A 27,377-nucleotide genomic window follows, 5' to 3' on the forward strand; every position below is an offset into this window, starting at 1 on the left:
TCAAACATACCACTCCCTGCGTGAAATGACTGAGCCATCTTTATGAGATACATAATCACCGTCGGGCCCGCTATCGTAGCAGTCGTCTGACATGTAGGGGGAGCCGTTTCCCTGTAGTTTGGGTGAATGAGGGTATCTGACACATCTGGCCTGCTGTGGACTAGAATACTGTGTGTGTTCATGATGGTGATTCTGTTGATGACTGTGGCGCCTGCTCTCCCTCATTGCCCTAGTGTACCCATTAACAGGATACTCTTCTCCGTTATAGTCACTATGGTGGCGGCGGTCCCGCTCCTGCTTCAGCTGGCGGTCGCCCCACTCCTCTCGATCATGGTCCCGATGCTGAGATCTGCTGCCAGCTTTGGTAGGATGGAGTTCGTGCTGAGTGGGAGCTTTCTGGAGATCATTTGGGCCCAGGTACTGCTTGGTGTAGTAGTTCCCATGAAAGGTCTGCTGCTTCCGTAGGTAACACACACCAACCAGAGACAGCAGCAGCAAGAGGAATAAGGCCCCTCCCACGGCCCCACCCACTATGGAACCAAGATTACTTTCGGGAAGGGCTTCAAGTGTGGGGGAGCTCAGAAGGACGTGGCCCTTATCATCCACAAAAGTGGAGGAGAAGCCAGTTAGGACAGGAGTGGTAATGGTGGAAGGCATGGTGGGAGGATCTAATGGAAGGAAGGAGGGTGAGGGGGGGATAAAGAGTGAAAGACAGAAGCAGAATGTCAATGCCAACTACATTTTGCTAAGAAGGAAGAGGTTGACTAAAACATCTAAAACTATAGCAGAATCAGGTTTGCATATTCCCACTGTTACAGATTAGTAAGTAAATATAAAATTGTATCACAGAGAACAATGGCCTCACCTATTAGATGATGGATTAATGAGAAAAGTTGGATCTAAAAACCTGTCCTAATCACTATATCCTCACTATGTGTATTGTTAAGCATACTCTGATTTTCAGTAATGTCTTTTCAGATGCTCTTAACAATAAAAGCATACTCTCTGCCAACATGGACAGCCGAATTCTCATTCTTACTATGCTTATTTGAAAAATGAGTGCATTGTAGAGTAAATTCTGCATGATTGAGTTTGCTTTGTTTCTTTGACCGCAGAAAAACAGGAATGCACACAGATGTCCAGCAATGTCACCACCACACTGCACTGTGTTTCTATGTGGTGTAGTATGCTGTGCTTACATACTCCATTCCACTTGAAATGGAGTTTATTGGGATTGAGTTTACTGTACCTAAGAGTTAGTTTGTATGTACCCAAAAATCATAGCACTAGATCTCTGTAAAGTTCAACGAGACACCACAACATAACAGCTATTCTCTTGTGATCAAAAAAGGAAAAAAGCAGGTGACAGCGATAGCAGACCTGACATGGCTCAAACTGTTACTTAAAATCTTTAAGTTAATGTGCATTCTTTTACTTTGGGCAAATCAGGCCATGCCATGTGTTCAACACTTTGTTTTTCATAGGCTACAACTTTGGGTATTTTTGCTAAATTAAAAAACCCATTGAAAACACTTTTATGGATTTATCTCTATCATAAATCAAAGTCTTTAGAAACTGTCTAAAAGAATCAGGTCATGTTTTCAGCTACTTCTGTATTAATTTAAACTAAAAAATAAAATAAAATATGACAACAGGCTTTGTCCCTGTTGTCCCCTCAATCAATTTGTAACTTCAAAGTATTTACACATGCTGATGGCAGCTCAGCACATTTTCTACATGCAGAGAGAAACAAGTGACTTGACTACATGATAAGAAACACCAAACAGTACCAGTGATGTCCTTAAAATTCTGCAGTCTGTAGGGGTTATCAATGGTATAAGCAGATTATTTTGGGTATATGTTTTAAATGATCAAGAACATACATTTAAGACCCCACTTTTCAAGTATAAACTTTCACTATTCCACGAATAGAACACCAACCTTAAAATGTAATGGATTAGTGGTTTTTATCCACAAACAGACAAGCCAAAGGCTATAATTATAAGAAGCTAGAGTAATGGAAAAAATCTGAGTCTAAAAGCTTTAATGGTGCTGCAAAATTGCTCTGCCACTTTAACCCTGGTGCCAGGCCAGATGTGAGGCAAAGATTCACATCTGAAAGAGCAAACACATGAACCCGGAGGTCTGTGGTCTCCAAGTATGTGAAATGTACAACTCCATGAAGAGTGAACTGATGAGTACACCCACAACACGACACACACACACACACGCACGCACGCATGCACAATGGAGGGTACACCAACATGCATAAGCTTGTGAACACCCGTACAGGTCTCTCAAAGGAAAATGAAATATGAATGATAAATAATAAATAATAAATAGGAGTTGAAAAGAACTAGTTAATGTTTTATGAATCTGGGACATCATCTCACAGTGAGGCTGCAGGCTTTTGCCTCTCACTGCATGACACATGCAGGAATAAAAGAAACACAGAAAGGAGGCGAGAGAGTGATGAAAAAGGAAATCACATCATAATCAGAACTTCATTCAGAAAGAGAGCTTCCACTGGCAAGACAGATTTTGTGAAACCAAAGGAACATGCTCATCATTCACAACAGAGAGACACGACGCACTCAGATGCCAAGCCAGCAGGACAGAGCAGAGGCAGCGCACTGTGGTCTGAAGAGGCCAAAATTATTTGCAGCTGTTTGGCCCAGGAACTCTCTTTTGAACATCTGGAGGCGTAATGTTAATCAAGCCTAATAAGCATGCAATTAAGACCAAATGTATTAATATCAGTATGAACACAGTGTACCATGGGTGATTACTTGATAAACTGTCAGTATGTACAGAACGAGCGAGAGTGATAGTGTCACATTTCAGTTTGAAGGACAACGACACAGGCACCGATACCCTCTATGACGTGCAAACATGCACAATGCTTCCTAAGGGAAGAGAAGGCACTAGGAGTCAGCTTTGTTCCGGTGTGTATACTCTGCTCACCTTGTATGAGAATACGCACATCCCGACTGCGGAGGTTGATGTCATTGGCAACCTCACACCTGTAAACGCCAGAGTCATTCCGCTGGAGGGGACGCAGGAAAAGCAAAGTGCTGTTTATCATTTCCACCCCTTCAGGCATCTCTCTGTCCAACCTGTGACACACAAGAGACAGAAACCTTAAGACACGCAGAGGGACACACAATTGATTGGGACATTTCATGAGGAAAGCATAATAAATTATCATTTGAAAATTATTTCAAGGATGTGAAAACCTTCATTTTACTGTTTATTTTATATCAAATGTAAAGCTCTCTTACTAAAATATCAGAGTATAATACAACCTAGCTCGATCAGCAATTGGCCCGCTGGGTCAATTTCAATCCCAGACAAACCGTAAACGTTACACACAGACATACGGATACTCATACCTGATCCATCTGAAGTGATGAGCTGGCGGGTTAGCGTTGGCTTTGCACGTCATTTGAACATTTTCCCGGCCTACGTACCAGTCTCCATCATACCCAACGACGGAGATATCAGGAGCAACTGAAGAGAGAGAAAAGCAATTATGTGACATGACCACAAAATGGCCAGACACAGTAAATGGCCTTAGAGAACAGTGCTCCAAGTACAACCATTTTCCTGGTTTGTCTGAAGCATTATAGAGAGTCTGAGGTCAGTAATGGGCTAAAGACATAAGCTTGCAAATATGCACTAAGATGCTAGATAATCTATAAACATAATCTGCAGAGAGAAGCAAACATTCATGAGTGCTTGTATATTGCAACGTTTTTCACAATCCTAAAAGAACCATCAACACTACACAACTGCAACCATGAAACAGTGTCCCCCCCATTTTTACCGGTTTACCGTTTTCATTTGCACATTCATTATGAAAATAATGTAACTGAAATATTGTGTTGACATTGCACAAATATATTCATTAAGGTGCTCACAAGGTTTCTGAGAAGTCATCTGCACCACCCTGGCTCTTCTGCTGGTATGCATTTGTTTCACACAAATATACTATTACAAAGTAAAAGATTTTGTTACATGCAAAAATTGTTGCCACATTTTTTCCACTGTTGCATTCAGTGAATGAGCAGAAAATCCTTTATAGTTACCATATGTCACAAAGCAGTAAATCAGAGCAAAGAAAAAAAAAAAGTATCTGTCAAACAAAGACTTTGGAGGTGGTCACTTTACTCTTTTCCTAAGTTGGTAGCACATGTTACGTAGCGAAATAGCTGTACTACGCTGAGTACATTTACTGTGGCATCTATGGGATTTGACTGGAAGAGAACACTTTCTAGACAACGAATATTAAAACATAATCAGCTTTTTGGAGTTTGTGTTTTTTTTTTTTTTTAATTTAGTGAAGCTGTGACACCACAAGTGCAATGGGTAACTGGTTTAATGATTATCGCAATCTTACAGCACAAAATCTTCTCTTACTAACTTACTAACTCTGGCAGGAACAGAATTATTAAACACATTCTTCACATATTTATTATTCTTTCAGTTTTTAATTTGTTAGCCCACACCAATCACTCACAAGGCACTTACACTGCACATTGAGCTGGTAGGGGATCCTGAAGTCATTCTGCAGAGCTGGGTGGCGGACCACGCAAGTGAGTGTGTTGCCCTGAACATGACGTGTAGGCTGCCAGATGTAACGCACTTGTGTGTTGGTAGTACCATTGGGTTCATCAAATAGCTGCACCTCTGACTGGCCAAAAAGGTTGGACTCCCAGGACACTTCAGCAGGTGGTCTGGCTCGCTCAGCGATGCAAGTAGCGACCACAGTTTCATTGCCACCATCAATCAGTGCAGTTGAACCAGCAGACACGTAAACCTTCGGCTCCACTGTTATTAACAAGAGTGAAAACAGAATCAACAGAGACAACAGTAAAGACTTTGAGGTTGCTTTACTGAGTTTCAAATGTTTACAGTACACTGATATTTTTCCTGCTTAATTAATTGCATTTTATTCCTTTTTGTCCAAGTTAATGTTAGCAGCTAGACCTGTGATCTGTTCTGTGAAAACAAAGAACACTCTAGGCATTGAGAACGCAGAGTAACTAATTAAATGACTCTCAAAAGACCGCAATTCTGCAATGTGTGATATATTGGAGGACGATCTATGATGATCCTGTGGATTTCTGTTTTACGTTTGTTGGCTTCTATTCACTTCACTATAATAATGGCAACAGCAAACATACATAAAGTACTATTCTGTTAAATAATATCACAAGACATGACAATTTGTTTTATAAATGCAACACAAAACTAGAAACACAAGATTTAACCTGCACATAAAAGCTTTCTATGCAAGCATCAGGAGTAGATGCTGACTAAATTCGTTTTTTCTGTCTTTTTCTGGACCTTTTCAGTGTATTCAATGCATGATTGCACATTTTGTAGAGTACAGCATTTGTTCACGCACGAGGGAGGACACATTACCTACATTGAACATTTGAACACAAAAGAGCATAAATATTAAAGATCAAAAAACAAACTTTCCTCCCAAAAAGATTTGGACAGAAACATAAAAACTGAATAATTGATCTAATTATTTTATCTCTACCAAAAACCGCCTAAAGGAAAGCCAGTGTTTTCTCAAGAAAAGTATATCAAATGAAGACACACACTTACCAAGTACACTGACTGTGGTGGATGCTTGAGTATTTCCCAGAGGAAATGTGGCTACCTTACAGGTATAGATCCCGACATCAGCAAAGCCCACGTTTTCCAGTACGATGGTGGCATCATGGGAGGAGGGTGAGCGGAAATACAAACGATGGATGAATTCTGGAGGGATGGAGGTGCCAAACTCCGGGTTGTACACAGCCACTGTGACAGAGCCTGAAGGCAGACGGCGCTCCCAGGAACTCTGAGTAAGAGTAAGGTTTGTGCCAACCTCCACCCTGCATTCTAATGTCACATTCTTCCCCAGCACGGCACTCACTCTTTTAGGCACCACCACCTGGCTGCACCACACACCTGCCAAAGAGACACACAAAATAACACTGATATACAAATCACCTTGTTAATTTGTAAACAAGGGTTTAAGGACACCTGCTGAAGTGTCCTGGGAGTCCAACCTTTTTGGCCAGTCAGAGGTGCAGCTATTTGATGAACCCAATGGTACTAGCTATTAATAACTATTTTTGTGTTGTTTTTGAATTCTTAACTGGCGAAACTTCAAGCAACTAAAGACGGAAAAACAAATGAGTACAGAATCCAGAGCCATTGTGCTCAAACTATGTGGGAATTCAAAAATACTATCATACCTCCATTGAGAAGAGGGTATTTCTGGTGTTACTTCTGGCTTTACTAGTTAAAAAAAAAAATCAATTTAATATCTATACAGAACTATCTGACATCTGTGGGTATCAGACTAGAATCCAAACTTGATCCTACCACAGCAGACACTCGGATCTTCAACAAATAATACAGTTTACTGTGTGATTCAGTGTTCCCATTGATGAGTTTGTTTTGTCTCTACAGTGTTCCTCCTCCTGACCTGAATTCAGGACTTCAAAGCAGGCTGCCTGTATGCGTTTTGTCCAAATATAACTAACCCATGCACTCTGTCACCTGCGCTTGTCAGAAATGTGGCATGTCTTGAAAGCAGGAGCTCAGTGTTGTGCAAGGTCAAAGAAATATGAAGACAACAGACTGCGACCGGGCAGGGAGAGAAGGAGGAAATGGAAAGGAAAAAAAAAGGAAACGGTGAAGGGAAGAGATATGCTAACATGATGACATCATCGATGAGAGAAGAGAAAGCTGAGCGTGAGGAAAAGCAAGAGAGAAGTCATATAAAACACAGGGGAAGGAAATGCACCATCAGGATTCCTGTACAAAAAAGAGGAATTACTGGTTTAAAAATAAAAAATAAATAAACACAACACTGCAGGACTGCCAATGCCTTCAACTACGCTAATTGCAACAAGCTGCCAGCAGGAAGACATCATCATAAATCAAAACCTGCTTGGCAACAGACTTCAAATATTCTATTGTTGTTTTGCCAAAAAATAGCTCCGTCTCTGACCAATCTCCCTCAAAAAGGCCATGTCCGCAAATACTGGCACAGCCCAAGGAATTTTTCCTACCCCTACAATATGAGAAGCAAATATCTGTTTTCTAATGTTACCGTCACTGGAGCCCTTTGAGTTGTGTAACAACACTGTACTTATTTATCAGTTTTTCTAGTTTTCACTAAAATTTAAGATTCATTTAATTACAAGTTAATCATTAGGACTTCCAGATGACAGACGACTCTTGTAATCAAAGTTAAGTTGCTTATAATGTGACTTTGTCATTATGACATAGAATAATCTACCTTACAAACTGCAGTATAGATTGTTGTGCCCTTAGCGTTTCTTTGTTTGCACTTTTGGCTGAAAACATAGATATGTAGCTATATTCGAGAAACAGGATGACATGTAAAGTAGGGGAACTGACAGGCAATTTAAGAACTTTAATATGCTATGAACACTTTAAACTAGGAAGTGTGTCATCAATGAGAGTTTCGCTTTGGAAACAAAATGGAAAATGAATTTGCTTACACTTTTCCTTGTCATCAGAAATATCCTGATATAATTTAGGGCCTATGTCACTGACCCTCGGTTGCAATCAGGTCCACGTGTTGGTTCTTCAGGCGCTAAAATAATGGGTTCTGAAACCTTCTGGCGAGCACTGCTCTGTAGCAACATTTGTGTAACGGCTCGTTTGTCTCCCTGTGTTTATTTCCCTCAAAGTCCAAAATTTTCCAAACAGCGCTCCTTCTGTTTTATTTATCAATCAAAACCATTTGGAGAGACTCTGTTTGCCATCTGTTTAACATACTGCTAGTTGACTGGAGAGAATGGAACAAGTCACTTGAAAAGAATCGCACCAAGAGTCAGTGAGAGGGCAGCATGGTGTGTGTGTGTGTCTGTGTATGTAATAGACCAAGAAAACCTGCTGGAACTGGTGCATCAATACTCAGGATAAATATAATGGAAAAATACTGGTGACTGCCAGCGCTACCCCTCAGTCTCCTATGTTATCAGTCTCAAAGTCCTACGTTTTTCTCAAGTTATCACATCCACAAGATTTCACTGAGATTTAAAATTGTCCAAGATCTTTAATAGATGCACTTACTGTATCAATTTGAAAATCCTACATGACTTTGTTCTTGAGTTAATGTATTCACAAGAATTTCAGAAATCTTGACCGTTAACCTTGAGATCGATGTCACTGAGGTTTAAACTCATCTGAGATTTTTATTAGAAAGACCTATGGCATCAATTTGAAAATTCTACGTCGCCACATTCGAGTTATTGCATTCACAAACTTGGGTGACGACAATACCCCATCAGCCTTTTATGGCTGACGGATACAAAATGACATTATCTCATCGAAGCTCAAACATTTGTGAATTATTTATCTACTCGTATTAAGAAACTAACAACATTTTCATATTGCTTTCAAATATTACTATGATTTAATCATTACCATTAAGCTCATTACATGGAGGTTTGCTGCCATCTGAAGCCAGTTTTCTGTCAAACAATGCTACACTACTCTGGAGAGAGTAAAATGATTTATTAAAAGCGTGACTGTAAGCTATGTCTATTCCTTTCTACAAGCATACTGAGCTTATTCACAAATGGAAGGCACCACATGTTTATGCAAATAAGAAAAAATTACAAATACAAGATGGATAAGGATGACTGCAAACCAACCATCAGCAGTCGAGCTACTCTAAAACAGGCGTATGCCCTATTTCGCCTAACACACAGTTAACAACTTCCTCAAGGGAGGAAAAGCTGTTCAGAACATAAAAGAATACCCCACAGCAAATGTTTGCTATTCGTTCAGATGCTCAAATTAATTAGAAAGTTCCCCCAAACAGAGCATCTTCGAAACAAGGGAAAGCCATTTAATTTGACACGAGATGCATGTCACCACAACAAGGTTTAGAAATAAATATCAATATTGATTAATACATTGTGTGAAATGCCAGACTGTAACTACAGTACAGCACACTGTAAACAAACCTTTTCCTGGAGTTAAAAGAAAGCTCGTTGTACAAGCTTTTGAATGACTTGACTAAATTGCATGAGTGAAGGCATAATGAAGGAAGAAAGCAGCACTTTTCCTGCACTGAATGTGTAATGGAGAGGTATAGCGACTGCATTAAATTTTTATTCGTGACATGACGATAACCTTACATAAGCGTGCCCTCGTTTTCTCCAACTCGGAGTAAAAAAAGAAAAAAAAAAGTGAAGAGAAAGTCTATCAAATCTTATGTGAAGTCTATCTTCACATAATAGCGATTCCTTCCCTCTCCCTTTGATGCTCTCAGACAGCCAAAAGAAAGTGGTTTTTTTTGATCTTGCAATCCTTAAATCCTCAGAAAGAGCAGAATCTTCAGACACTTTCAGTTTGCTTTGCAAATTCAACACAGTCTCTCATTGACACAGAGCAGAAAACAGATTATAGATATCCTGGCATCAAGGACACACTGCTCCCGTGGGACATTCTGCTACTCATTCTCACTTTATTGGGCATTACATGTGTGGCAGCAATATCTTGGTACAGGACACCATGTCTTGTTAAAAGTGGAAATCACAATATAATAGGTGATGGTTATAGAACTGAAGATGGAAATCCAGTTTTGTAGAGAGGGACATGAGTGCATTAAACACCTGTTTAATAAGCTGATCTTAACCCATAGTCACATCAACTTCTTACTTCAAATGACTCCGTCTTAAAATGGCTGTCCATCAGTGGTGAATCAGCAGGAGCTATTCAAGTTCAACACTGAGCTAATCTTTGTGTGCATGTTGCAGTGTTTTTCTTTTAACTCCAGGAGAACGTTTGGAGAATGTCTTGTAAAGTTACATTTTTATGTTGCCTGTACAAATCCAACACCACAATTGAAAATAAAACAATGAATGAATATTGAATGTTTCATATTAAACTGAAACCTTGAATATTAAACTTGAAAATGCTGCCATAAACACCATATTCAAACACATACACATAATAATGGCAGTTGCCTAATAATTATGAGAAGCACTTTGCTCACCCTAAAAAAAATAAATAAAAGATAAATAAACAAAGCACAGATAAACCTATTGTGTGTGCCATTTGAAGTCAAAATTTCTGAATTTCCAGTTAGAATTTTATTTTTGATATACATTTTTTGTGCTTTGAGCCTTTATTGTGATAGGCCAGTGAAGAGAAGGCAGGAAAGAAACACCCAGCAGAAGATGGGCAGTACATAATCTCAAGGTTGACTTTGAACCCGGGTTTCTGCATTTGCCTTATGGCATCAACCCACTGGGTATGGCTAGTGATGCATGAATGGCTCTATGTTGCCGTTTTCCCTTGCTTTTTACTACAGGAACATGTTCAACTCTGGAGTGGTGTCACTCCCATCTCTGATATCCAAGTCAAATGGGACACATCATTAGTCATGGTGAAAACTGTGCAGAGCATTGCTGCAACTGATGGCTACAGCCGCAGTTCCCACACAATAAAAGTAACTGTTTCAGAATCACAACATGTTGATGACAGCACATTGTTACAAGTTTAAAATTTATGTGACCACTCTGTGATATGCCCACATGCCTCTCTCTGAGGTGCTAAGCTAAGTTTGAGGCCTCCTGTTTGTTCTGGAAGCTTTGCAGAATAGTTGGCATGATGATTTTGGCTGTTGAACCCGATTATCTGAAGCTCAAGCACAAATTATCTTGATTGTGGGGTCCTACCTCGGAATGTGCCTTCAGAGGTGTGACTAGCCCACAGTAAAGGCAAAGAGTCTGTTTTACTGAAATCAGTATATGCCCAATCCATATTCCAGTCACAAAAACATTATTTTTCTACAAAACTACAAGAGAAAGCCTGATTTCCATACATGACTCTTGGTGTATTTTTTCAAACACATAGCACCAGACCTGTTGCTGAACTTGTACTTAACACTTCTGCTCCACATGTTGTTATGACATCTATGATAGGTCTGGTTACTTTTTATTTTTATTCATCATATTTTATGTTTATTTCCCTTTAAGGCCTAAACATTATTAGCCATAAATGTATATGCATCTATTTTGCATTCAACAAAGACAAGGTCAACCTTCTCATTGAAATGTACCGCAGTCTTAGAGTGAGTCAGTAAACTCATGTCAGGTCTTTAGAGAGTTATGGAGCTTCACTGTGTTTTGGTGTAGTGTAGGAGACCAGAGCTTTCTTTGGTCTGCTTGCAAAACTACAAGAGAGTCCCTCTGCTATCAAAACAGGGATATGGTTCTGGTGTGTCCACACAGGTAGCCTACAGTGGCATGTGTACCTGCTTTTTTGTTCCCCCCTCTAAGCAGTGTATACATCTACTTTGTTGATGCGTTTAGTCAGTCTCATGGCCCTTTAGATATGGAAAGATTGCTGAGTGAAGTAAAGTGCTTGCTCTGATTCACTCTAGCTCGGGATACCTGGCTGCAGCTCATCATTATTCTTGGGCATGACAAAGATTTAATTATAGATGTTCAACTGGAAAAAAAAAGTATATTTTGTTCAGATAGTTTTAGCATCATACTTGATTAAAGCAGTTTAGAGGCAGGGTTAGAGCTACACTGTCATATTCGTGCTTTTGAGTCAACACTTAGCACAAAGTTGGCGTGCTTCAGGGTGGAGTCAGGAAACTCCCCACTCCCTGATTAAACCATAATGAGCTCAGGCTCCTCTGCAGGCACTTGGTGGCTGACCCTCATCCCGACCTGATGATGAGGGGGGCGGGGGGAGTGCTGCGCTAGCATTGTCCTCTCTGGTGACACGACTTGAAGTTCCTCAACATTTCTGCACGAGCAGCTGGCGTGACATACTTCACTGCATCATGTTACTTTAACAGAAACTGTTTCGGGAGCTAATATGGCTGCCACTGAGTCTGCAGTGACCTAAGTGTAGGCTGTGTAGCGGACGGTATATCTGACTGACTATCACCGCTCGCGCTCCTCGGCGGTTTCTCCGGACTGTTTCTATGGCAGCCCGGGTTCGCACCAGCATCCGCTGTGGTGGCGCTGGCTAGCTACTACTCCCGAGGCGTCGGAGTGAACTTGTAACCAAGTTTGGGGCTTTAAATGCCACCGGCTAAACTTGCTAGACTTGCGGCTTCAAATAAGCACGCGGCGGCAGCTAGTTTTGCCGACTGAAATTTATCCGTGATGCGCGAGACACTCACGCAGGCTCCTCACAAAACTTCTCTGTAACGTTGGTAGGACCCCCCAAAAATCACCACACACACAAAATCAGCACTCACCTGTAATACTGAACAAAAGGAGGAATAATGCAACCTTCCTCTGCTGTCTGAAGTAACTCCTTTGAGAAGACGGTAACATTTTCAAAAGCCGTGGAGCCTTCTACCACAGGACCAAAGCGTAGGATGCATGCCAATCTAACAGTATGTGCGGAACAGTGGAACCTCCTCAGCAACAACTCCGAACTGCATGCGGACTGTACCATCTATGATCGTGGAGCGGGGAGACTGGGGGCTCACCTGACAATTGATGTAAATGGTAATTTGTCGAGGTTCGACAGCAACCTCCCCCTAAAGGAATACTCCATTAGTATACACATTACGTCATCTCTGTTGATAACCCGACATATTATATTGATTCATCAAATCACTTCCCCCCCTTATGTGTCTTCTCACAGAATAAATAAATAAATAAATAAATCCACATCCTTTACGGCTGCCAAAAATATGAATTCGGTCTACTTTCTTTGTTTCTCAATAGGCACCAGGATTTACAATTAAATGATATCATATTTTAGTTAAAAAATAAATTGGTGGAAGGCTTGGCCTTTTAGTAATTAAACTTATTTTACATGCAACGTCTTCTACTCTAATTCTTTAACATCGAAATGTAGAAAAAGCATTTTTTATTTGACATATGTGGTCTAACCATTGACTCCAGACATTCACCACCATTTTGAATTTGAGCAACACATTCAACCAATCCTATCAAAATTGGATTACATTTCATACCATTCAACCCTTTAAAAATTCTTATTAGTATTATTTGATATGATTGACAATACTTTCACAAGGCAGCTTCCTCCTCCCATCTGTTTTTTCTCTGAAAAAATTCGGTTGAAAATGTGATTAAAACATCATAATTCATGTATTAGACCTCCCCCTAAATATATTTGTCGTAATAATGATGATGGAGTACTTTTTAAAAAGGGCATCATATCACAGTGCTGACATCCTGTTCATCAGGGAGTTCACAAAATGTCAGACAAATATGTGGAAACTTAAATCTCAGCATAGGATTGGAAATCAGCATGCATGGAGTTCAGACTGGCATGGTGAATATACACCTCTGATTTACAAACTGTTACTGGCTCCTTTAAACATATGTAACTCCTCCCAGGTCAAATCATATGATAAAAACATGCCAGACATACAATTCACTGTAATGCTGTTTCACTGTGTTTGGAAGTGTAGAGAGACATTAAAATATTTTAGAAAACAGTAGGTGATGTGAGAAGAGTATTTCAGATCCAGCTAATTTGTTTTTACTTGGTTTGTTTCCAAAAGGAAATAATCATAATAGAAATGAACAAAAACAAATCATTGTCAGTTTACTGAGTGCTAAAAAGATAAGAGCTTTGCTTTGTTAGAACCAAAACAACAGAATAAAATTAACCAAACAAAAATATTTAAAAAGGTTTGGGAACATTCTCGACTTTGTAAATAACTTGGACTTTATCTCAACCATGCAGTATTTGAACCGGTGTTCTTTTTTTTCCCCATGTTTTATTTTTCCATGTTTTATTTTAGAGGAGTTTGCTTTTTCATGTCTGTCATTGCTTGTGCTTACAGTCAATTTAGAATCACCAGTTAACCTAACCCCATGCATGTCTTTGAACTGTGGGAGGAACCCTGAGTGCTCAGAGAGAACCCACAGATGCACAGGGGAAACACACGAACTCCTTAGAGAAAGGTCCCAGGCTGAATTTGACCTTCTTGTGGTGCTAACCGCTGCACTAGCATGCTGCCCAGCTTTTTTTGTTGTTGTTGTTGTTAAAGAAAATTAAAGATATTATCCAAAAAACATCAACCCCGATAACTCTGAGCAGTCCTCTGTTTTCCTTTTGAACTGTTATGTAAAAGGTGCTGGTGGCAAAGGCATTCATGCTTGTAATTCACTGGTTATTGGGCGGCACAGGTGTAATTAATAGCATTAATAATGCCCCAGTTACATTTAGCGTGGGTTTTCCATGGCACATTGCATGAGCAAGTCATTATGGCCCTTCTGGGACACTTACATCTAACTGAATCATTGATAATGTTATTACTTCCACCTCTATTTTTTCTGCAATGACAAATCAAAAGGTCTGCAGTAAAAACAAAGGTCAAGGCTGTTTAACCTGCTCGTGGCCCCCACGTAAAGAAATGAAATTCATGAAACTGGCATGATTTGGCATGCCACCGGGCAATGTATCTGTGGCGTTCAGGAGTTTGTAGTGAAGCCCTTCCAAATCTGCCTTACTATCACTGCATTGCTAAAATGAAAGAAACAACTCATCTCCCAATGCGTGTTCTGTTTTTATCAGCAGATGAGAAGAAGATGGCTATTAAGCACTTGTTAACATTTTCTCTTCCCAAGGCTATCCCTGGGTGTGTCACTTCCATGATTCTGTGGCTCAGGGTGCTCCTCATGGTTCAGTCAGTCAACAAGTTAATCTTTGAAGAGTTAATGTGGGTGGGAATTGTGGGGGCAGCACCCCCACCCCTTCTTGCTGACAGAAAGCTAACCAGGTCAGTGCTTTAATTCGAGTCACAGGGGATACAATTACTCCCCCACCATGACATTCATCTGCAGCTCTATAGTGCGAACGGCTGCGCACGTCCGTGTGCACGCGAGCATTATAGCACGTCTCTTTGGCTCTCTACTGAAGTGAGTAAAAATGCATTGAATATTCCCATTGTTTCTAAATTCATTCAGAAAATATTGCCTTGAGTGCAGTGCATCAACTTGAAAGCTATATGTTGTCATGTGTTCTGAGAAACTGAGATGAGGGAGAGTGAAGAGTGTGCTAAAAGACTCTGTAATTCGATTTTGACTCTTCTTCTATAGCATCACTTGTACATTAGAAAGTCCCCCCTGACTTTTCCACAACCCTTCACAAGAAGCGGTAAACCTTTCCATCCATTATAATATTCGACAATGGTATACCTTTTTTATTTTTCTTTGTAAATTATATGCTCTGTGTGTTTCATTCATTTCATTTTCTTTCATCAGCGGTTTATTAAGACAACTGAATTTCCATTTTATCCTAATTGCTTACAAATGCTTCTACAATTTGTCAAATCAGGATACACAAATAAATATGTGGCAAGCACAGGGATTTAGGAGAAGGAATTCCGCTTTGCACTGTAATATGCAAACAAAAAATCAGTCCCCCATATGTGTGAGCAACAGCAAAGCAATGGTTTTTCTCCCACGTCTTATCTTTAATTAACAAACACAAAGATAAGCTTTCTGTCTGTCTGTGCCATCTCTTCTTTATCTTTAGCTCTCCTCTGGATGCGCTTCCTGTGAACAGCAGAAAGGGAGATCCATAACTTGTATCATCAAAAGTAATATTGGAACTCCAAAGAAAGCTGCCATTAATAATAAAAATAAAAAAGCCCACAGAATCCACTTTCTTGGGTTAGCCTGTGAATGGTTTCATGCTCATGATAAGAACCTTTCCCTCCCGCTCTCTCTCTAAACTGAAGCCGCTCTCTGTCACCAGGTACTTTCTCGCTCTGGAATGTTTTTCAGCCGTTCAAGTGCTCTTTCATGAAGGCCAGAGAGGTATTGAGAGGGCTTCAAGTTTGCAGCGGAGTAAAGATCGGTTAAATTAGTCCACCTCCTGCTCAGATGCTTCTTTTATTCTGTGGGTCAGTACTTACCTCCCTGTTTACCCACATAAATTGTTCCCTCTCCCTGCGCTCTGTCTAAGCTCTTTCTCCTACACAAGTGTCTGTGTGCATTGTGAGAAAGAGGGAAAAGGAATTTTATCAGTCAGATCAGATATTCTAAATGCCGTACTGATGGAATAAGTTAGACTAAATCATAGAAGAGTTCATGATCCGGCTGCTTACATACCACACAGACTGAAATGAAAGGGCTGCAGCTGGAGCCACAGCTTCTGCAACCACTTACAAAGCAAAGGTGACATCTGCTGGCTAAAACAATGAACTTTTTACATGCAGATTTAGACTTACTTTTACTGCAGTTTTTTCTATTGTAGATTTAATGAAATTGAACCTGATCATCATGAAATATGTTACAGATAATTATATTATTAAATAGTTACTTTATAGTGACTCTATAATGTTTTATTCAAGGTTAAATAACATGCGTTTCATCTTTCCGGTTTAACTAACACACCCCCAGCAAAAGGTAAAGACTTGATAAAAAAAGCCACTAACAATTGTAGACTTGAAATATTATTATTATCATCTTTAAATCTTAAAATCAGTTTGTCTGTTTGTGTGAAAAAAAATCAAAAGGCAGAGAGATCTATTATGAGGTTACATCATTTAAAAAAAAAAATCAAATTGAAAAAAAAGTCTATGTATCTCTTTTAGTATTTAATATTTTCTTATATAAGTAAAGCGATTCCACAGACAAACACTTTCCTTCTTTTTACACCAGCAGTTATTCTTGCCCGACCTTGAATGCAAAGTATTTCCACAAAGGATAAGATGACGTACGCAGATGAGTTTGAAATGCTTTTGTTTTTCATAATTAAGGGAAAGAAAGACTTGAATAAAAGTATGAACATCTCTTTTTCTTTTTTTTTTGTTTGTTTTTCCCTTTATGACACATGTTAATGCATAATCACACATGAGCAACACAGTCAAAAAGTAAATGATATTATTATTTCTTGTATAGATTTTATATTTCATGACATGTAATATAGAGATAGTTAATTGCACTGTTTGAATCAACATGTTTGTACCATAACTTTGCTTTAGTTTTACTCACCCCCAACCCATAAGTATAAATTAACTTACAAATAAGTCTCTTTTTTTTGCACATTTGTCATTATTACTATTAAATAATAAAAGTCATCCCTAAAATTGATAATCAAATTACCTGATAAGCAACATATAACGATAAAAAAGAGACTGAAAGGCTGCTGCACTTCATGTCTTTGAAATGACTAAGCAAAGCCGACCCTGCAGAACTTTAATAGTGCAATAAAAAGAACTGATCTTAGAAAGGATATGAGTACAGATATGTCCTCAAATTCTGTTATGGATAAATACTCAAAACTAAGTGGCACTTCAAATGTGCATAAAAATATTCAGTATCTCCAATTCTGTAACATAAATACGCAAAAATAACTCTCACTGGATAACATTTCTAAAACCTTGTGATTCTTGTGAAATCAGCCACATTTAGAGTGTGTCCATGCAGCAACTACACCAGAATCAGATGTAATTTTAACATATTTTTTTGTTCTTTATTATAACAGGAGATTAGACAATAAAGCTAGTAGAAGACAGATATTGTAATGAATAAATACAATCTACCCTGCAGAGCTTAAGTTCATATACAAGGATAAATATTCAAAACTATGTTGAACTTTCAATATCTGTAATTCTGTAACATAAACAAAAAAAAACCATCTTTGTCTCTGGCTAGATCAAATTTTTATAAAAACATATCATAGGCTGTAACCCCTAAACCACACAGTTAGAACACAGTTAGCGCTGAAATCAGGACAAAGGTGATGGTTTAACACTGGCTCTAAAGCCAAATGTAAAATAGTATTTGAAGACACGGCAGAGAGTTTGATCTCTGAGGCCGTATATGAGTGGGCTCAAGCACTTTGGGAAAATGATGAGACCCACAAAGAGGACGTACTGAGCATGAATAGCCATATCAGGAGGCACTTTCAACATCATGCTGGGGTTTATCATATTGAACAGGGTGGAGGTGAGATACAGCCACAGCTGAAGCAGATGTAGCAGCACTGTCTTGGGTGCCTTATTGGTATGACGCCCTCTAGATGAGGCTGACTTCACAGTGATCATGATTGCAGTGTATGTATAGATAATAATCATACTCACAAACACAAAATAGAGAATGGTGAAGGCCATGTTTAAAGTCACATAAACTTCTAGGCGAAAAACACTGTTTCTGATGCAGAACGACTGCATAGGGAAGATCGTCTTCTCCATCCTGACAAACAGGAAAAGTTGTATGAATGAGTCTAAGGACGCCACTATCCACATAACGGCAATGGCTTTACCCGTCGACCTCGGCGTGGCAAAGCTGGGGTGCCTCAGCGGAAAACAAACTGCAACATATCTCTCCAAAGACATCACGGCAAGGTTGAGAGGAGACATTTTAACAGTGACGGCCGCAAGCAGTGAGACAAAAACACAAACATAGTTGATCATTCTGACCATCATCACGGCAAAGATGTAAAGCAGCATAGTCAGCAGCAGCTGCACAGAGTCACACATGAGCAAATGACCAAACAGGATGTACCGGGAGGACTCTAGTAACAGAGGCTTCTTCAACAGGGCAAACATCATGATGGCATTTACATACAGGAAGAAGAAACACGGCAACATAGACAGCGCAGCTTTGACTGAAGTCTGAAACGGCAACGACTGGAACTCGGCCGTTGTGGCATTCATGACTGCAGTTTCGCACCGTGTCTGCAAAGGCATGAAAAACACAAACACGGACTGATTTTTAATATTATAAACAATTCCGAAAAGTGTAGATTGTGCAAGATGATTCTGTCAAATATCACAAAAAAAAAAAAAACAGCATCAAAGTGAGAATTATGTGCCAAACGTAGATGGATAATATGAAGTTATATGCTTTGTAGACATATTACTTACATGTCACCTGTATGGTTTGACTTCATTTGGCAAACACGTTTCGGTGAACAAATGTGAGGAAAGAAGAGCAGCCTGTCATGTCCTTTTTATAGGTGAGCCATGTCCTGACATCACCATCTGTATCAGCGTCACAACCACTCAATACTCTGCATTAGCTGTGGAGTGAAAGTTTGGCCAAGTTGTCTAACTGATGTTATCTTTCCATCTACTTTTTACTCCACTTACCATTAAAGGATATCACACAGTTTGTTCTACATTCTGTGACCTTCACTTGTTTTGTATATATTTCTCCTGTTTTGTTATTTATTCCTGCTGTCTTACCATTTACATGTTATTCATGCACAGTTGGTGTGGAACACCCATAATTTTATTGTACATGTACAATGACAATAAAGGGCTCTTCTCTTCTCGTGACATTTTCCTGTTTAGGGAACTGTGCAGGAATTAGATATCCATTTTAACATATTTTGTTTTCTTGAAATTTTATAATTATCATTCAAAAAGAGCATGGGAGAAGACATGCAGCAAATTACCTGGGGTGATTATACCCAGACCTCTGTTGTTGCGCTACAGCACACAAGCTGCCTGCTCAACCCAGTGAGCTGCACCAACACTCCAGAAGCAGATATTCTTTTAATAGGCAGTTTAATGTGAGTCATTAAAGAGATCAGTGATGCTGTTTGAGTTTGATCTGTGAATAGTTGATGACACAAATAAGCCTGAAAAGGGAATCACATGACAAACATATATTTAATATGCCGTTTGTGGCAGCAGATATGAATTTTAAAAACATTTCTTTTTTCTTTTGGGTCTAACGCTGCTGGAGGCTTGTTGTTTTTAGTTCTTTTTGCTGACAGCACTAATATCACCTTACTCTTGTTTTTCATAATAAGATGATTCACCTAGACGATAATAAAACCCAACTGGATCTTTTCAGTCAGATTGTAAGAGAAAACAGTAACTCCGGGCATTTCTTCATGGATCCTTGATTAATGTACATTATGCTTTCAAAACCAACAGAGAACAGAAGTGCAGTGTGACACAGATTGTAATTTTCTTTTCTTCTTTTCTAAAACAAAGCAAATAAAAAATGAAACATAATTTGCTGCGCCCATAAACTTTGCCCCAAGCAGCCATTATTTCAGTCAAATGAGTCACCAGAGAAGCTAAGGCAAAGAACAAACAAACAAACAAAAAAAACTACAGTTTTCTTATTTATTTTTGTGGCCCAGTCCCACTGATACCTGCTCTATTTTGTGCAGAGGAAAACTGTCTTGAAAGCTGGGCCTTAGGTACAGCTCCAGAGGACAATGTTATATCATGAGTGCCCATTACATTAAATCTAGTGAGCTTGCTGGGCTCAGTTCTGCACTGTTTGTTGAAGGCAAGCAATATAAAGGCATTTCAGATTTGTTTATAGCAGGGATCCTAAAGATTTGATCACGCAGTGCCAATTCAGTGAGCTAATGTATTATTTATTTGCTATTATTTGTAATGTCTGTTCAAAGGAGTCGTCAATTACGCCTTACGTATGTAGAATTGAACTCAAAGTAGAAATGTCATTACACTACATAGTGACCTTTTTTTTACTCACATCAGGTCTGTTTTATCCTCTGAGGATCATGAATTGTGTCATATTGCGAGATTAGGTATTAAACACCCTGGCCCATCAATACATTGGACAGATATTCACTATAAGGTAATATCATGTAATATAGTGGAGTTTTATTGATAGAAGGGACCAATTTGTTGACCCCGTTTTAGTATTTCAGCACCACTGCATCATGGACAGCTCCTGCATTTTCATGAGGCTGGAGTTGTGTAACTAACGCTGACAGCGAAGTTGTTTTTTGCTGTATTTTTTTCTTCTTTTCTAAAAAAATAAATAAATAAATCAATAATAAAAAAAACAAAAACATAATTTGCCGGGCCCATAAACTTTGCCCCTGTTGGGAGCGGTGCACGTCAGCTCTGTTTACAGACTCGGATCACAAAATAATCTCAGAGGCTTCAGCTCTTTGGAGGACAGTCATTATGGCTCATTAATAATTCAGGTGTTTATACTGCACATCTCTGCAACATATTTCTCACTCTGATAATTCACTGTGGGACAATTAAAAACCTTTTGTTATTCCACGGAGTGTATGAAGGACATGAGGAAAAAGATGTCACCTTTTTCATAAAGTTTAGAAATTGCAGCCAACCTTGGATTTCTAATCTGCAGAATCTCAGACTTGTTTGCATATCTGTGATGATTTTGTAAAAGAAATGTTTAATACAATTTCATACTGCCACTGATCCGGCTAATTACATACATGAGCTACACATGCTTCACAAAAAATAATGATGGGAATGAATGCCATGGTAATATCATGAATGATTGTACAGCATAAATCTCGTATCCACACTGGCTCAAATGTGCACATTTTCTCTGCTAATATTTGGTTGAACCCCTGTTGGCTAGTTGGACCTCAACTACATGCTTTTGGTAGCCATCAACAAACTTCTGGCGTAATTCTGGCTGAATATTTTTACCACTCTTTTTGACAGAAATCATGTAAATTTTTGGGTTTCTTGGCACAGACCAACTTTTAAATGCAGTGGACATATTTTCAGTAGTGTCGAGGATACTCACTGTTAGCGTGCTTTATACATTCCAAAACCGATTTTAACATCATTTTCCTGCTGGAACACCCAACTGTGTCCAAGATTCAATAATCTAGGTGTTGTAAACAATGTGTTGAAACATTGCTGGACAAGAGCTGAATGTGCCATTCAGGCTTTTACAAACTGGGGCACCTGGTCAACTTAATTCACCTACTGGATAAAAAAGAAAAAAAAAGGGACTAACAACCAGAACTCACTCAGAACAGCAGAACGTTCTAGTAGTTATTCTAGTGCGAACAGCATAGAAACGATAGAAAACTAGAATTAAGTACAACATGCATATTAACACGCACATATTAAAAGACTGGGTGACACTACTGGCTGTATCCATCTTTAATCACTGTTTAAATTCAAACATTAAACACACATTAATAATGATGCAATCACTCAAAATAAAACAGGAGAACATTACAAATCAGAAATTTAAAAAAAAATATATAAACAAAAAGGAAACATACAAGCAAATCTGATGATTTAAAATAAAAATAAGGCAAAGCAGAAAGGCAAAAATATCAACATGACAAAAGCATAATAATAATAATAATAATAATAATAATAATAATAATAATAATAATAGCAGCTATATTTTCCTTAATTGGACAATGATGTTGATAAATCTTGAGACACTTCTTCTACGGCTGCTGGCTATATGTAGACGCAAAACTGGAAATTAGCTGCAGAAAAAGATAAGAAAAATGGAATCAAGTAAGATTAGGTGAATTCTTCATGTGTCTCTACCATTACCATTTATTCCAGCCTCCCTGACAGGAACAAGCAAGGATAAATTCCTTATCAACCAATTTAAAAATCTAGATTTTTATTGTTAAAGCAGAACTGAAACGATTATCATATTATTCTACATATAATTAATGCATCTCTTGGAAATTTAACAACCTCATTCCTTAGTAGTGAGCTCACTTACCACAGGTATCCCTCCTTAAACTCAGTGAATTTGTGCCGAACCATAAATGTTGCTAGTGCATCTGCTACCTAGCAACAGATGTCAGAGGAGCAAGTTAAAACATTGAAAACAGACATAACAACACGCAGCACGCATACATAAATATATAACGTTATGGGCCTCTGACATGAGTACAGTGCCAGTAAATTCGGGTAAGAACGCTCACTTTCTCAGGTGCATCCTCGTGAACAGCGTGACCGCACTGAGGGAGGACCTGCATCTGAAACTTTCCTGCAAACAAATAATATTTTTTTAAATGCGTTTATTCTTACAGAAAATTGCAAAAAAAAAAGGGAGAAACAATCTGTGCACTTTACCCTGCATCTGTCCAATGGTAAGATCTTTGTCAAGCCTGTCTATTCCTGTACAACGAGATAAGTCAGGCGTGAAACTGTGCAGTCAGTGTGTGTGTCCTATTTAAACTACTAGATATTTGAGAAAAAAAAAAAAAAGAATAAATCAAACCTGCGAGAAGGAGCAGTTTTGGCACAGGGGTGGTGAGAAAGAGGGCAGACAGACCCTTGAACCAACCCTCCCAATATTTTTCTGTCTTGGAAAGCTCTACTCTCCAGGTGAAGATGCTCTCCTTTTTCGTCTGTGTGAAAGAATTCAAATACTCTTTTATAGCTTTCAATCTCTTTCCAAAACACTTACAGATGACAAGAGAAAACTAAGAAGCAAGAGACCAAACCTCCTGGTCATCCTCCTTTGCTCTTTTCTTGCTGGATTCTTCTTCTGCTTCCTCATCTTCCTCTTCTTCTATAATACCTTCACCAATGCTATTAGACACCCCTGAACTGCTGCTGGATTCCTCACATCTGTAAAAGTCACAAGAGAGGAAATTGAAATGGTCAGTTAAAGCCACAAACCCACACGGAAAAAACTGCAGAGAAGAGAGAGCCCAGACACACTTTTTCACTTGGCCTCCCATGGACACCCGGGCTGACTCGATGTTTCGGATCTGGCCGCTCTTCACACTGAAAGGAAAAAGGTGAAGAACACCTTTAGGCACTTGTATACAACAATTAAGAATTGAAGCTCTTCAAGGTAAGGAACTGCAACGAACAAATAAATAAATAAATAAGTTATTTCAGTGTGCTTTGGACAAATAACACTTGGCACAATTTGCAAACTAAAAGACAGAATATATATGTATGATGTAATCTAATCAAACAAAAAGATGCAGCAGTGTGGCTCACTGTTTAACATTTACCTCCACTCAATCGCATTTTCCAGAGATCTAAATGTTTTTGGCCGACTTCTGAGGAAATTCTGCATACTGTTCAAAGCATCCATTGCTGTCCCTGAGTGTTAACACAAACAAAATTATTTAACAAACCCACAATTAGTGCTTATGGCATTTATTAACAATATTCAGCATAATAACTTACATTTTACATCATTAAAAAAAACTAAACAACTAACAAAAAAAAAAAAGAAGAAAGAAATGGCAAATGCTCTCATAAAAATCAATGAGAGCATCCTGTACTGGAAAAGACCCAATCATGTGATCTGCTCATGTTGTTGCATAGACTCGTGCACACAGTTAAGTGTTTAAGTATACTCATTGTTTTTCTTTGTTCCCAGTATTGAGAACATTGATTAGCATAATATTTGTTCAAGTGCTCTTAGTAGAACAAGCCAGTCACTGATCAAATTTGGACTGTTAATGAAGTTGTACTGACATGTGACTTTGCCCATTCAGAATAGAAGAACAACTTGTGGATCATTTAAGCCATTTTCAGTCTCCTCAGTCATTTAGGTAAGGGCCTCAAAGTAACTGCCCAAATAAGTGACCTGAGGCGTTACCAAAGCAACTCGCAGGATTTGTCTTTAACGACTTTGGAAATATGCACTTATCTGTGGAGCTTACCCTCTACGACGTCAATGACGCACAGACCAAGCAGGGATGGTATATGATTGGCAGTGGCAGTGTGAACTGCAATGGCCCCTCCCATGCTGTGTCCAATAAGCATGATTGGAGGTGGGTTGTCTCCATAAAGTGCCTCCACCACTTTGCCAATATCCCTTTGGGGAAGAAAAAAAAAAAAAGAAGCAAGAATATAACCTGTCAGCCTGTTTTTCAGTTATGATTGAAACTCTAATCAGGAAGCTTGTAACTACTTTTTACATTTTACACCGCAATCAATAATCCAAATGTGAGCCACAGGAAGTCACCACACTCTTCCCACGTTTAATGAGCGGTGAAATCAAAACTTTCTTAATTAAACTCATGCCTGCTGGATCATCACCACCTTCTGTGGCGTCCCATATGTTCCTGTGATGTAAACCCAAGAAGCAGATGTTTAAAAACCATTCCCACAAAAAACTGTGTTCTCTTAAAGACTTACTTCGCCATCGTATCTGCAGAGAGATCTTCAGGATTTTTCACTTTAGTGTCACCTGCAGGTGATGACAGAGATTTAACTCATTTGATCCATGTACGCTGAGGCAAAGAATGCCATAATCCTCTAACCACGTGCAAAAATAAAAACTTGCTGTGTCCTGCAACCTACCATGAGCTCGGAGGTCCATAGCTACCACCCTGCAATTAATCCTGCTGTATATGATGGCCTGCAAGAACATAGATAAAAATCATTTCAATTAAATAGATCACAGACGATATGTTGACATTAAAAAAAAAAAAGCTTTATAAATATTCTGCCCAACATTGCTGTTAACTTTAATGTAGACTGCTAACAGATCATAAAGGGTCTGTAATAGTTATGAAGCTCACAGTGAACACCGCCCAGGATAGTGCAGAGTGGCCTCCTCCGTGAAGCAGGAGCAGCACAGGACCATGGGAGCCACTGCAGTAAATTCTGAAAATGTTCACAGTGGTCAAAGAAATACTAATTGAAAGAATAATGAAGTAAGCAGATGCTCGTCCAACAATAATGCACATTAATCTTCTGCATATACTCTAGTCATATAGCACAATGATATCAGGAGTTAAATCTGAAGACTTGGACCCAAAGTGTGTGTCATTCATGCTCAATTTCCTCTTACAAACTGGAACAGCAGTCAAGGATATATCTTTGCCGTTTTCATTTTCCACCACTATGTCTTCCATGGTTTCAAAATACTGACTCCAGGGCAGAGGAGAGAAATCTCTCTTACGCCCAGGTCTGTAAATAAAAAGAGCAAAAGTAAATAAGTAACCGAATCCATGTATGATGTGACTCAACACTGCAACAGGACTGTTAAACTTTGTAGAAGCAATTGAAAGACAAAAAACCCTCCAGACTAAAAATAACTCTCCCCTTCTTTTCACATCATCAAACATTGCAATAATAACAAAATAGAAAAATAAACAAAAAGACAAAATATAATAAAAAACAAAACAGAATTTTCAGACTGAAAGGATATCCTTTTAAATTTTAAATGCTAACACGCAAAAGCGCCAGGCTAAATCAATCAGTGGTGTATAACACTGATTATCTGGTAGCAGATGCAGCTAACCTAGCCGGGCTAAAGCAATCAGTTACGCAGTGCAATTCAGTGAGTCTAAATATACGATTACACTCCCTGGCTTTGGGAATAAAAAAAACACAACCGGCGTGATAGTGCACACAACTAAACAAATAAATACTAAGATCCTAGCTAACTCACCCCATTTTCATTTTGGAGCCAGACTGAAAACCACCTGCCATGGGAGGTCTGGAGGCTAACAGGTTCAAATGCAACTGTTTCTCCATGTTGTCAAAAGTGAGGCCGGTCTTTGTCAGGAACTCTTTGATGTGACCTTCTCTCGCTTTCGCAGCATATGATTTTCTTCGACACCTACACCGATGTTAGCCAGACATTGGTTAAACTGCGTTTGCCTGGCAAGCTAACGGCTAGCGTTCTTCTTCTTCGGCAGCTGAAATGACGGTCTCTTTTTCTCAGATGATTGACGCAGATTATTTCACAGCATCGTCGCCATCTACTGGCTACAAATTCAACTGCAATTCAAAAGCGGCTTACACTTCATAGCTCTCAGCAGTTCGGAGTACCGTGAATGAAAGTCAGACTCTTTACACTAAAAACTGAGACTGATTATTATGAATATCAAGTGTAAACCGAGTAACGTATAGTAGCGTGATAGCTAGCGCTGTCAGTTTAAAGCAAAAAAGGAGGTGGGTTTAAGTCCATCTGCCCCCTTTGCAGACTGCATTACCTGGCCTCAACGTACCGCGGCCTCAACTTAAAGATACGCATGTTTGAGAAACAAGTGATTTTTAACTAGCTGTAGGTTTGAGTTGTTGTCTGCCCTGGGACGGACTTGTGCGGGTTGTATCTTCCTCTCTTGCCCTGTGACAGCGCGAAAAGCCTTAATCCCCCCGTTGTGATCCCTAACTGGATAAATGGATGAAAACGGAGTAATGGGCAAAAAATGTAGATATTTTTATTCCACCCATATTTTTGGTCAGCTAAATTCAGGTAATCCTATTTATTTATTTATTTTATAATACTAAAGCTGTTTTTCATTAACAATGGGATTATGTTAACAGAACTTAAACATGCTGTTTTATGTTATCCTAACTTAATATTCTTACCCTATTTATATGTGATTTTAAATAATAAATAAACAGTGTAGAACTGTTATTTCACTTTAGTTACTTAGTGAGCAGTAATGTAAAGGAGTAATGTAATTAGCTGCCTTCTCAAATTCAACGACACAGTTACAGCTGCTGATTCTCTAACTGGATTGTTACAAATAACATTGACTTGCATTAAACTTTTGTTGCAAGCAGCGATTCACTCTTAATAAACATCGCTGGGCCTGTATTGTTACATTAAGCAGAGGTTAACTTTAGTCATCAAGCCCAGCAACCCACTGCATCTGTGGTGTCACAGACATAGCATCAAATCTTTTCACAGCTTTGCTAT

The 27,377-nt window shown here is 39.0% G+C and overlaps 3 protein-coding genes across 3 annotated transcripts; all 3 read right to left on the minus strand.

The window, feature by feature from the left end:
• nectin3b (nectin cell adhesion molecule 3b) lies at window positions 1–12,350 on the minus strand. The gene is made up of 6 exons (XM_085363569.1): window positions 12,272–12,350; window positions 5,620–5,967; window positions 4,531–4,830; window positions 3,393–3,510; window positions 2,965–3,116; window positions 1–668 (listed from the first exon to the last, which is right to left on the minus strand). Exons 1-6 carry the CDS (start codon window positions 12,348–12,350, stop codon window positions 1–3), a joined length of 1,665 nt encoding a protein of 554 aa, XP_085219695.1.
• A 5,387-nt stretch (window positions 12,351–17,737) lies between these two features.
• LOC146623984 (odorant receptor 131-2-like) lies at window positions 17,738–18,667 on the minus strand. Its single transcript, XM_085364872.1, has one exon. The coding sequence runs from the start codon at window positions 18,665–18,667 to the stop codon at window positions 17,738–17,740; it is 930 nt and encodes a 309-aa protein (XP_085220998.1).
• Window positions 18,668–22,126: 3,459 nt separating this feature from the next.
• ppme1 (protein phosphatase methylesterase 1) lies at window positions 22,127–26,559 on the minus strand. Its single transcript, XM_085363571.1, has 14 exons — window positions 26,118–26,559; window positions 25,538–25,633; window positions 25,243–25,333; window positions 25,022–25,079; window positions 24,857–24,908; window positions 24,379–24,533; window positions 23,719–23,809; window positions 23,417–23,482; window positions 23,197–23,323; window positions 22,971–23,100; window positions 22,823–22,867; window positions 22,672–22,736; window positions 22,467–22,534; window positions 22,127–22,218 (listed from the first exon to the last, which is right to left on the minus strand). Exons 1-14 carry the CDS (start codon window positions 26,201–26,203, stop codon window positions 22,215–22,217), a joined length of 1,134 nt encoding a protein of 377 aa, XP_085219697.1. The 5' UTR covers window positions 26,204–26,559; the 3' UTR covers window positions 22,127–22,214.
• Window positions 26,560–27,377: the final 818 nt, after the last annotated feature.

The sequence above is a fragment of the Diplotaxodon limnothrissa genome, linkage group LG10 (assembly GCF_057381915.1).
Source record: "Diplotaxodon limnothrissa isolate DT_005_m linkage group LG10, D_limnothrissa_male_GT1.1, whole genome shotgun sequence".
Classification (NCBI taxonomy): Eukaryota; Metazoa; Chordata; class Actinopteri; order Cichliformes; family Cichlidae; genus Diplotaxodon; species Diplotaxodon limnothrissa.

Bases quoted from the DNA above. Each gene is read 5' to 3' on its own strand.
- ppme1 (XM_085363571.1), bottom strand. From the start codon at position 26,203: ATGGAGAAACAGTTGCATTTGAACCTGTTAGCCTCCAGACCTCCCATG. The intron at 23,810-24,378 runs GTAAGCTCCACA...GTTAACACTCAG, and splicing joins CGTCATTGACGTCGTAGAGG to GGACAGCAATGGATGCTTTG. The intron at 23,483-23,718 runs GTAAATGTTAAA...TTTTCCTTTCAG, and splicing joins GAAAATGCGATTGAGTGGAG to TGTGAAGAGCGGCCAGATCC.
- LOC146623984 (XM_085364872.1), bottom strand. From the start codon at position 18,667: ATGAATGCCACAACGGCCGAGTTCCAGTCGTTGCCGTTTCAGACTTCA.
- nectin3b (XM_085363569.1), bottom strand. From the start codon at position 12,350: ATGTTACCGTCTTCTCAAAGGAGTTACTTCAGACAGCAGAGGAAGGTT. The intron at 5,968-12,271 runs GTGAGTGCTGAT...TCTCTTTGGCAG, and splicing joins CCTTTTGTTCAGTATTACAG to GTGTGTGGTGCAGCCAGGTG. The intron at 669-2,964 runs GTGAGCAGAGTA...TCCTTCCATTAG, and splicing joins TGTGCGTATTCTCATACAAG to ATCCTCCCACCATGCCTTCC.